Below are 12,316 nucleotides of genomic sequence, written 5' to 3'. Positions count from 1 at the left end.
TATGCTTGTTCAAGTAAAAACCGAAATGTCTTTATAGTTGTGGTCTTGAAAATCTAGCTTAAAATCTAGTGTATCTTAATCTTGATATCACATCTAGAAGAAGCCTATTTCAATCGGTTTTCTTAAAAACACGAAGTAGCAGATAAAAAACTAAATAAAGTTTCAGCTACATAATCGCGGTAAAATATTTTACATTATATTTAAAGAAGTTATTTTGCAACAAATGAAAAATTATAATTGTCTATCCACATATGTGTGTCGCGATATTACCTGTGATATAGACATGTAGGATCATATCCCATCAGATAATTCGCCAGTTTGTTTGTAATTAATTATGCATGAATCATCAGCCATGTTTATAGTAAACCAGATTTCAATTATGAGAACTTTACTTGACAGTATAGTGTATAGGAATTATTAAAGGATATACTTAACATTCTTTAATGGCCGCCTGCAGCTTCTGGTGTAGATATTAATAAAACAAAATAAAAAAGATAATTGTAACAATATATTTTGTATATACAAAGTAGCATTATAATGTGGCAATAGGCACTACCACGAGTGCGAGAGACAATCTCGTACGAAATGCAGCGCTGCGTTTCAGCGCTTCAAGTTCGCTCACATCTGGGGTCTCGTCGGAGTCAATTTCGTTGTATTGCATCTCCTCAAACTTACCGGACAGTGCTGAAACAAGACACTCACTGTGAAATACTATAAGTATATCCAGAAGTTGCCCTCTTGCCCATTCACTAGCAGGGTAGGTATTATCGAAAATATCGAGTTACACGGTATACCCATTAACTTGCTGCGTAAAAGGTCAGAAATAGGTATTCCTTCTGTTTCGCTTTATAAACTCGCCTAACCATTTACGAAATCCAACACTGGGAAACGGTTTCTGAATCGATTTTGTGCTGTCTATACTTGTGCCACTATATACCTATATAAGTACTAGGAATTTATAAATTACGAGGAATACTAAAATAACTCTTTTAATGAGTTTAACGAGCTAGGTTTTTACGTAGAATAGACATAAATAAAAGAGGTAGGTCTAGAAACAGGTTTAAGATAGAAAGGATTTGGCGATTTATTCGTAGATTTAATCATCTGTAATTATAGTTTTGTTTAATTTACATTTTTATGTAGGTGTTTTCAATAGTTTTTAGTCAATTATAAAAAGGTGGAGCTTATTATTAGCATTGAAAAGTAACATTATGAAACATTGAAAATAGGCAATAATTGCACGCTATTTAGTACAATGCTAGCATTTATTTTCCGTATTCATGCCAAGAGTAATTAACTTTAAGTACATGTGGATTGTGCTTTTAATATTCCTTTTATTTCAGGAAAAAAATATTTTTCCATTTACACATAGTATGGATATTTTTACGGTTGTGGAATAAAATTTAATTTATATATAATATATTATCTACTTTATATATATTATCTACCTTAAGAATATTGGCACACACATATAACATAAAACAAGAATCTGCAATGATTAAAATTGAAGTATTTATATTAGGTCTACACAATTTTTTTGATTTTAATATTTATTAAATATGTTCAAAAATAAAAATGAAATATAAGGAATATTTTACTAGTATATTACACAGATTAAAAATACTGAAAATTCGTATAAAAGAACCATAGGAATTTACTTTTAAAAAATATAGAAAGCAAAGTAAACTCGCAATACTGAATCTACTATTACTTTTTAGTATTATACACTATAATACTTACAATACAATTTGATGGTACCATCGGTATCACCGAGTGAATTTTTCGATATACAACTGTAGGTGCCGAAAGTGGTTCGGCCAACTTTCTTTATTTTTAGCTTCATATCTACCTCGTAACCCCTTTCAATAGCTGATATCTCGAACCTTTTGTCCGCTGTATATTATAATAAAAAATTAATTAATAAAAAAAAATAAGAACAATTACATAATACAAATCTATACATAAATTTAATTTTTCTATTAAAATATTGTATAAATTTATTATAGTAACATATATGAAATTAATTTAATTTGAATTTAAGTCTTTAGGACAAGGACATTTATTAAGGGAGAATTTTTCGAAATGACAATGAGAACAATATTACAACTTAAAATTATACTATTGAAGAACTTACACTGTGATATGATTTGATCATTTATAGTCCAATAATTGATAGATCTAGGAAAGGCTTCTGAATGGCAATCGAGATGCACGGTGTCGCCCTCTTTTGCCCCAACCAGTTGGTTCTGTATAGTCATTATTGGGGGAACTGTAACAAAAGGAAAACGTGGTTGAATAGAGGCGAGAGATTTAAAGTAATGCCTTTAATAATAGAAAGTTCCCTTGATTAACACATTGAGGGCAGTGGTTGTATTCGTAAAATATACCTAACTATAGGTATACTCGTATTTAATAATGATATTTAATTAGTGCAGGAAGGAGATTAAGGTGAGAAAATTTATGTGTGTATGTTCCTCTTTCTGCTAAATAAGAGGTTTTATAAATAACTATGGAATTATTTTCTGCGCCATGTGGAATGGTGCTGATGTATATATATATATATATATATATATATATATATATATATATATATATATATATATATATATATATATATATATATATATAAACTGTTGACTGTTAAAAAGGTCATTAATATAATAAATATTACGTTAATTAGATGCAGCTGTGAAAAATAAAACGTCTTATGTACTGAATTTACTTGAAAGTTTGGTCTGGAAACTGGTAGATATGAGGTTTGCCGTTATTAAATATTGAGATCTCAAATATGATACAATATACTAATTATCAGGTGGCCCTCAATTTGTTTGTTATTTATTGAAAATTGAATTAGTACTTCAATGACAAGATCCATTTAAAACGCAGAACAGTACCAAACCAAAGTAATTCATTTAAGTAAGATTTATACATTTTCCGACCAGTTGAAACATTTGTAAGATCAACTTTGCAGATAAAAAACTTTTCGTACTTGTAAGTAGCTTTTGGGTTTGTAACTGGATGGATGCCAAAGGTAGTTATACTATTAAATTAGAATAATGTGAAATTCAGTAGATTTGCGTGACGTAAATTAAAAAAAAAGATTTTACCAGCTTTTATTTATTATATTCTATATTAATATAATTATAATATAAATGGTGTGATTGTGTGAGATGTGATAGAATGGGCCATCCCTTTCTTTCCCGTAGGTGTCGAAAGACTGAAGAAGGCGATTAAGGGAAGGTCGAAGAATCGGCAGCAGCGTCCAGGTTGTAGTGGTGTTTTAACGCTGCTGCTGCCGCTGCTAACTGTGGTTGTCAATTCGCCTGCTAAACATGGCAATTACTGGCAAAATCCTCCTTATGGGGACGGCCTATGTTCAGGAATAGACAGTTAACGGTTGATATGACGGTGTAACTCTTATTATTTTTAAATGTTATCTAATATTGCACATAATATCAGTTCAGGCGTCGCCGTGTACAAAATGATTTATTTAGACTGTAGAATTTTTAGACTGAGACTATAATGAATGCAAGTGAATAAAATTATAAGTTAATCCAAGAAATCGATAATTACAAGGAACTTGAGAGAATCTTGTTAGAGTGAATGTTCAATTACATATCAGCAGTAAAAGTTTGTAAATAATGTAATAATAAATAAGATATGGTCAGCAGGATTAGTTAACTATTGATTCAGTTAAAATTTCTTTGGAAAAAGAACAAGTTTATATTAATAATAGCTTTGGTTTCTTATAGAGCTTCAGTAATAATTGAAATGGAAACTTAAGATTTAAATTAAACTTAGTAATTAGAATAAATTTGTAATAATATTAGAGTTACAGCTGGTACCATAGTGAAAATTATTGTGTAGAATTTAAGTTAAACAAAATTTGTTAATTCCTATTACATATCTATATCTATATCCATGAGTTATGACAGAGTAAAGAGAGAACCAAAATTCTAATTAAATTTAAAACTTTGAGTTATACTTTTAACTGTTTTAAATCAACATCTTTCTACGAAAAATCAGGGTTATTATTTTTAAGTATATTTAAGGGTTATTATTTTTAAGTATATTTAGGGTATGTTTTTAATGGGTAAGAATGGAATTGTAACCCTGTCTGCGCTATCGGTATAAGCCAGCGAGGCCCCAGTGAGAGACGATACGTGAGGATAAAAGCAGGTCAGTTATCCATCCCATCGTAAGGAATTCTACAAGTATTAACCATAATGGAACCGCGTGGAGATAGAATTCATAGGGAATCGATTTCAATGTAATTGGGTATGTATGTTTAGCTGACATGTGATACGTAGATACGTCTAAATTGTTTGATGATTTTGTAGATAAACTCTAATTACCTATGTAAGTAATACATAGTGTATTAACTGCACGCTATAGGCAGTAAATCAATCCATAGAACATGAATTATATAAGGTGAGTAAATTATTTTGGCGTTCAAATAAAATTTATCTTCGTCTACTATTGTTTAATTAAAAAAGGGGAACCCAAGTAATTTTTTCTATATATGTATATATGTATTATAGTATATAGTAATAAATATACTGGCCGTGTGGTCCCAGCATAGAATAGATAGATAGATACTCTTTATTGTTTCCTCTAAAAGATTACAATAGTAAATTTATTATAAATATAAATAATTACATATAAATACAATAGGTCACTTCTTCCTATCCTATGAGGGATAGGCAGCTGCGTCCCTCTTAAAACATCTCTAAAGTCTCACTGCGATTGCCAATCCGCCTGCCAAGCATTGCAACTACTGGTAAAAACCCCCCAAGAGGAAGGCTTCAGTGGATAGTTAAAGGCTGATATGATAATGTATAAATAAGCAAAATTTTTGTCAACTCTGTACCGATTTTGATATGTTTTTTATGACTTAGCAAAATTCTTAAAATATTATAGAATAAAATTATGATTAATTTTAATTCAAGTAAACTTAATTATAAGAATTTTTGAATAGATATATTTTTTATAATTATACATACGTTTTTCGTTTACCCATTTGGAAAGCAATTTTCGAGAGAACTTGTTTTATGAGTAATGGCCTAATAAAAGGATGTTCAGTCTTAGAGAAATCTACATAAATGCAGTAGAACAATAACTTCTACATTTAATTTAACATCAAATAAAAGAAACTTCATTAATGTCATAATAATAATAAAGAAAAATCATTAAAATGTGCAAAAAGAGTCTAAATAAAATAATAGATTACGAGTACGTATGCAAACATGTTGGTTAAATGGATGATGATGAAGATTTTATTACTGTAGCTTTTCAAATATATACCACTACTGACTAGTTCAAAAACTGTCATATCAATCAATGACAATAACGAAAATATAATAAAAACAACAGAGAGGATTTCATTTGTATGCAAACTAAACAAATATTTGATGTTGATATTGAACAGGTAATATTTGCATGGGAAATAAATATATCGGGCACAAGCATTTTAGGTACGTACATAAATATGTAAATTTAATATTAAAAAAAGATGTGACATTTTATATATCACAGCATTGAGGCCTATAAGAGTATAAAAAAATAATAATATCTTTAATTACAAATCCTTACTTATATTATAAATGTAAAAGTGAGTTTGTTTGTTTGTTATCTTATAGCGTCTTAACGTTTTAACTAATCACTATGAAATTGTATGAAATATATGATGAAATACATGTACTATATGGAAAGGAGAAGAATATAGACTACTTTTTTACTTACTTTACAGTCACACGGACAAACTCGCAGGCAAAAGCTAGTATTATAATAATGTTTCTTCGTATTTTTACGATAAGAATTTTAGTTTACATTTACATTGGTTAAACAATAAAACACAAGTAAAATACATATTAATCAATTTTGATCAAGTATATAATTAGATTCCTGTACATGGATAACAGATAAAAATATGATATTTCGCTTTCAGCAATAGCACATTAATTTCCTGAAAGTACTTACCTACATTAAAGAGCGTTTTTATTTTTCAAATAAATTATAAAACTTTTACCACCATAAAAATCTGGGCCCTTGCGTGCAACGCACATATTGCACGCTAAAGTTCGTGGCGGCCCTAAATTGGGGAAAATAATAATTATCTTCAAATCAATGAAGTTACTTTGCGTATATCGCTTCTCACTACTCACTCCGTAAACTACCTATATTCAAGGTGCAGATGGATAGATGTGTTTTATAGCTCTGTTTACTAAACTTTGAATCCCTTAAACCAATCTGCTTTAGCTGTGCTACGACCAGTATCCTTCCAGAATTAATCATTATCGTAAAAGCTACCGGATATTCTCGCTTACGTTATCTATCTAATAAAAAAAGAGCTTTTTTATGAAATAAAAGAAATTGAAAAAAGTTAGTACCTATCTCTACAACTAAGACTATTATTTAATTCTATGTTTTATAATTAACTATATTTATAAAAGAAAATATTCTTGGTAAATTCAAATCTTTAGAGAATTCGGTAGATAAAATAATAAGTTCATGGGAAGGTCGTTATTAAAATTATCCAAATATGTAGCAATTTTTAACTCAGAAATAAAGAAATTTTCTTCATAATTTATATTTTCATCACAACGATAATAAAAATAGCTTATTCAAAGAGCTTTAGTAATAGCAATAATACGTTAGTGGATTGTTCTTATTACACACAGATATACGGGAACTAAAGTAATATTAAAATTATATTAATAGGAAATATACTTACAATGTACGACAAGCATGACTCGTTTGCTAACTGAAGGTGGTACACCATTGCTAGCAATGCAAAGGTATGGCCCCATGTGTAATCGAGACACCTTCACAAGGTGCAATACAGCACCGTTTACTGACGAATCTATAAAAAAAATTATGAATTAAATTTTATACAAATATAATTCAAATATTGAACACGTATTTAGCTATGATATAACGATTTCTTGAAGAATATGTTGGAAAAAAACAGAGAGAAAAAAGGAAATAATTACACGAGTCAAATAAAAGAATAACTATAAGTACTATACTGTATAAGAAGGATAAGATGGTCTGAGACAAAGCGTAATGGTGAATATATGAATTAATTTCCCTGATAACAGCATACTTTTTAAAATAAAAAAAAAAGAAAACCATTAGATCATGAGGCTCAACTGTGTTTAAATAATCTTCATTTATGTATTTTGAATCAAATTAGCATATTGTAATTTTCATGTTTTTCTTACACCGTCCGAAAGTGTAACGTTTTCCAAAAATAAAGTTTGTGTATAAATTAAATCAGATTTGGTTTTCATTCATACAGGAAATTTAATTAATAGAGTTTCTGTTTTATATAATGCGTGGAGTTTGTGATTTACTTAGTAGTTGGGTTTATTTTTGACATACCCGAATGCACAAAAGATATAAGAAAACTCAAATCAAATTGTAAACAGTCATATCAATATTAATGTTAAACAACAACTTTTTATTCTATTTTAAAATTTTTATTCCACAGTAAATTAAGTTCCATTTGGATAAAATTGATGTTAACATAACGGTAAACCCATGAAATGAAAGCTATTACCTCAAGTCGGTTTTGAATAAAAATAATGTATATTTAATTTCTGAAGTCTTTTTACTATGTTATATTTAATTCTAACTGTCCCAATAGATGTGAACAGGAAGTACATATTCTTTTTTTCCATAATTCTTAATCGGTATAGTATGAATAAGAAAAATATTGGTTTGACTAATATTTTTTTTTATTCATACTAGACCGATATTAAAGAATCACACAATATGTAAGTAATGTTGTAATTATTATTATTAGAGTTAATGTGTTCTTAAACGACGAAGACGATATCGGTTCAATCCTCGCCAACTTCGATTTTTTTCAATCACGCATAAATTAATAAAATATCTAATTATTAATTAAACATTTTCCTTTTGTATTTTAATAATATTTTTCTTACTATGTGTATCGCTGAAGTTGGTGGTGGGCAATATATCACCAAACTCCTTGCGCCACACCACAGACGGCGTGGGCACTCCGTGTGCGGCGCACCGCAATGTTACATTGGCACCTTCACGCGCCACCTGATCGCTACTCGTTGGGTAGTCCAGAATATCTGGTGGCACTAAAAAAGTTGTTTACATGTATAAAATAGTATGTTTCATGAGTGTAGTCTAAAAGTTATAGAAGGTATACTAAAAACCAGTACTAATAAACAGGAATGAAGGAATTGTAAGCTATGGAAAGGTTAATCCTTATTGCATGGAATATACCTTATCAGACTGACTTCCACATGATTCTCTCTGAAAACTATCGTCATTAATTTCTAACGATTTGGTTACGATGAGTCAAATAGCCTGACAGCATCTTTGTCTATCATTGTTCACTTGTATTTAGCCAGAATATATCAATAGCGCATGTATTCATTATATTTTCGGCCCATTAAAAATATATCAATAAACAACGTATAACAGAAGGACTCGAAAGTCAGTATTATTTTTCGTTAAAACTAAAATCCATTGTGTAATTATTATCTACACACGATGGTTGCATTTTTCAACACTTTAAGTGAGGTAACAGCCGGTTCGCTGGTTGTAGTTTTTTATATTTATTTTAAGTGCGTTCAACCATAATCTCATTCGATATTAAGTGACGATGAGGTCTGAGGTGTTACACGCAAACTAAAATAATGCCTAATCACTCTAGCCTTGAAAGTCCCCATGTTGTACGAGTCGGGTGAAAAAATTGTTCTCAAGTTACATAGCATGACTATCAGCGTATTTTTTTAATACTACTCAGAATGGCAAACAAGCTGACGACCTACCTGATGAAAAGTGGTAATCGTCGCCTATAGACATGAGCAATACCATGGACATAACAGAGTATACTGTTTCGACCATAATACCCCCCCCCCCATGCGTTGCCCTTCCTGAGGACTGAGGTATTATTCCTCTGTACCCTGTAAATTCACTGCAATATCCCATCCTTCAAACCGAAACAAAGCCATGCAAACAACTGCTTCACGGTAAAAACACGAATGGGTCAGAGGTGCCCAAGCAAATGACTTTTGAACAGTCTTCCTCGGGTTGTATTCTACGCAAAAATACAACAATCACAAAAATACTATTGTTATTAGTTTTCTTCTTCAGGCTTTTTTAAATGGGTTGCAACTTTCTAATCTTGTGGGACAGAAAATTATATCCCTCATAAAAACAAGAAATTTTGAGGGGTAAAGGAAGAAAATGGAGTAGTGCATCCTAGAATTTTGTGCCCTGATGGTGCATATCCCTTGTATCTTCGGGTTAATACGCTCTTATAAACAGTCATGTACATATCATATACCCAAGTTAGTATGAAGACCATAGTATTATCGTATTTCAGTATGTTTCTTAAAGAAAAAAATATTTAGTATTGTTAGCATAGTGGCTTTTAGTTAAAGATATGCTAATGAAATTAATTTTACTCTGTATACAGGATCAATGCAATAAATCGAGTATATACTTCTTATATGCTAAGGTACATAAAAATTAACAGGTGTGTTACGTTAAGAATACATTTTCCCTTCAATACTAATAACTATTTCTCACACTTGTAACCAAAACACTAATGCAGAGGTAATTTTGTGGTTGTAAACATTTTGTTGATAATAATTGCCTAACAGGCGGAATGTTACTGATTGGATTTAAATTATTCGTCGTTGTCTCAAAGCCAAGACCCTTTCATAATTATATTGAAATCGGAATTAACTTATGACTACGGTACCCTTGAAAATAGAATTTAATTTCATTACTCAAATATAATTTGTTTACTGAGACTTTATACAAACAACTATGAAACAACGTCAAAATAATTAAATATTTGTATGTTTTGTTAAAAAATAAATATATTGTACCTAGCAAGTTTTATTAGTAGTAGATTGTAAATTTGTTCTGCTAGAACAACCAGAACAAATTCAAAATCTACGCTAGCCGACGAAAAGTTATTGAAGTAATTGAATTGATTATGAAAATTACAAACGGTAAGTATACGGTTTGGTGCACAAATTAGTTGAACTACACGCTCGACTTGGTAGGTACAGCATACCTACTCACGTAGTTAATAAACTAACAAAGTGAATGTAATTGAACTGAAGGGTTTCAGCGTCTTCATCTGTGTTGATTTCCACGAAACACCTTGTTTAAAGCTTTAATAGATCTAAAAGCTAGTTTACTGAGCGTCTTTGGATATTAAGACAGGTAAAAAATAAATAATTATAAATTATATAATTATAAGAATCTTTATTATTATTAGGTAGTAATCAGATAAATAATACAACTCAAAATCAACACTTCTTTTTTGGCAATTTTTTTTTGTTTTTAACTTAAAATTAGTCTAAAATGGAGGTATTGTTATCTTTTAATCTTCCCTTCCCATCACTCTTATAATAGGTAATAAAGTTTGGTTGCATTTAATTTATTTTGAATCTTTGTACAATAAAGTATTTTAGTACAAGTAGGTAAAACATGTATTTTACCCACTGTTTTTAATTATTGTAACTTCAATAAATGTATAATTTATACGGGTACTTTATATATATATATATATATATATATATATATAAATATATATATATATATATATATATATTTATACAACTTAGAATAGCAAACAAGCTGACGGCCCACCATAGTTACTGTTTCGCCCATGATACCCCCATGCATTGCCATTCCTAAGGACTCAGATGTTATTCCTCTGTACCCAGTAAATTCACGTCATATCCCACCCTTCAAACCGAAACATAGCCATGCAAACACAACTGCTTCACGGCAGTCGACTTTTGTACAAAGTCTCCTTCTGGTAAAATTAATAATCGCCTATCTGACAGTTTTTGATAAGTATTTTAGAATTTGTAAATATTTATTTTATATCTTCCAAAATAATATTTTCCGTTCATACCATTAATAAATTGCATAATAATATTGAAATTTCGTTTGAAAACAGTCAGTCACGTGACATTTCGGGATATAATATTATCGTTCTATAAATTATGACTCTGTTTTCTAACAGCTAGCCGTGTTTGAGAAGAAATTTTAAAAATATTTACTTCTTGAATTGTAACAATGATAAGCTATAAGACTAATGTGTAGAAATACGACCATTAAATAAACTCACAATTTTTTTATACACGTACCTAAATATCTAATAAAATAAAAGTAATGTTGATGTTAGCACACCGATACTTGAAGTTTTTACATTGAATAAATTTTGCGATGTTCTTTTGTTAAAACCTTTAAATGATACTTACATAGAAATAAATTTACCTGAAATGTAATTTAATCTTATATTTTGTGCGGTGTAGAACTGCTTATAACACAAGAATTATTCATATCCACTTATATAAATAAATTACTATGTTATAATCTATTATTACTCTATATATTTTGGTACCTATTTACGTATATACACAAAAATATTTGTATTCCGAAATTCAAAATTGCGACATTACATGTAGCTCAGTCATGGTCAAACGCGTTTTCTCTCATGTCTTGTACCCGACAGATAAAAAAATCGCAAAAAAAAAATAGAATAAATGTGAATGAAAATATTATTATACATTTATTGTTTACTTATCAGCAATGATGAATATTTAATATTCAACGTTACTGATAGGTATTTTTCACACATTTAAAGTTTTATTATTACAACTGTCAAATACGCAATTACTATTGTTGGTTTATTTATATACGCATAGTTTATAGCGTTAAGAAATGATAGGGTACGATAATGTAAATTGCATATATAATTATGTTCAACTTGATTGCGTTAAATGTTGTTTATTATACATTATAAGTATGTCAAATTTTATGACGATGGTTCGAGTCATTAAACTGATGAGCCGTGGCAGCCAATTCTGAAGTACCCACTATTACTAATCTATGTAATTATACAATAAAAAAAAAATATATATATATTACCGTGAGATTCAAGAAGTCACAACTTTATAGTGGATTGTTCTAAGGACCAGTATAAACTAAATTTTTAGTAGAATTGTTTTAAAACTACTTTACATTTAATTCTTGATGGTTTATATCATAATAACTATCAAAATCAAATAGTAATTAAGGAGATAAGTTTAGGGATTAATACTTCAGAATTCACCCCATTGTTAGTATAATTAACTGTGAGTCTGGTCCTCACTTCTTGAGGTAACAATCCCTCAGGTAACCAATCGATTCAATAAATTATCATATATGTCAAAATACACACGTAGTATTTAGCACAGAGAGGGATATACTAGGTTACTTTGTATTCCTATCATGGGATCACGCAGTCCACACGGATGAAGTC

The 12,316-nt window shown here is 29.6% G+C and overlaps 1 protein-coding gene across 2 annotated transcripts in view; it reads right to left on the bottom strand.

Moving 5' to 3' along the window:
* Positions 1-490: 490 nt before the first annotated feature.
* Positions 491-12,316, bottom strand: part of LOC113519033 (lachesin-like) — a 124,302-nt gene continuing 112,476 nt past the window's right edge. For both annotated transcript variants that reach the window (XM_052892730.1, XM_026904078.3), the window contains exons 4-8: positions 7,950-8,114; positions 6,734-6,862; positions 2,135-2,269; positions 1,741-1,893; positions 491-684 (exon numbers count right to left, since the gene is read on the bottom strand). In XM_052892730.1, the coding sequence (XP_052748690.1) occupies positions 533-684; positions 1,741-1,893; positions 2,135-2,269; positions 6,734-6,862; positions 7,950-8,114 (734 nt within the window). In that variant the 3' untranslated portion in view covers positions 491-532. The remainder of the gene's footprint in view (positions 685-1,740; positions 1,894-2,134; positions 2,270-6,733; positions 6,863-7,949; positions 8,115-12,316) is intronic.

The sequence above is a fragment of the Galleria mellonella genome, unplaced genomic scaffold (assembly GCF_026898425.1).
Source record: "Galleria mellonella isolate WM207_F2 unplaced genomic scaffold, CSIRO_AGI_GalMel_v1 utg165, whole genome shotgun sequence".
Lineage (NCBI taxonomy): Eukaryota > Metazoa > Arthropoda > Insecta > Lepidoptera > Pyralidae > Galleria > Galleria mellonella.
The sequence above is the reverse complement of the archived record's forward strand: the minus strand, read 5'-3'. Positions and strand labels throughout refer to the sequence as shown.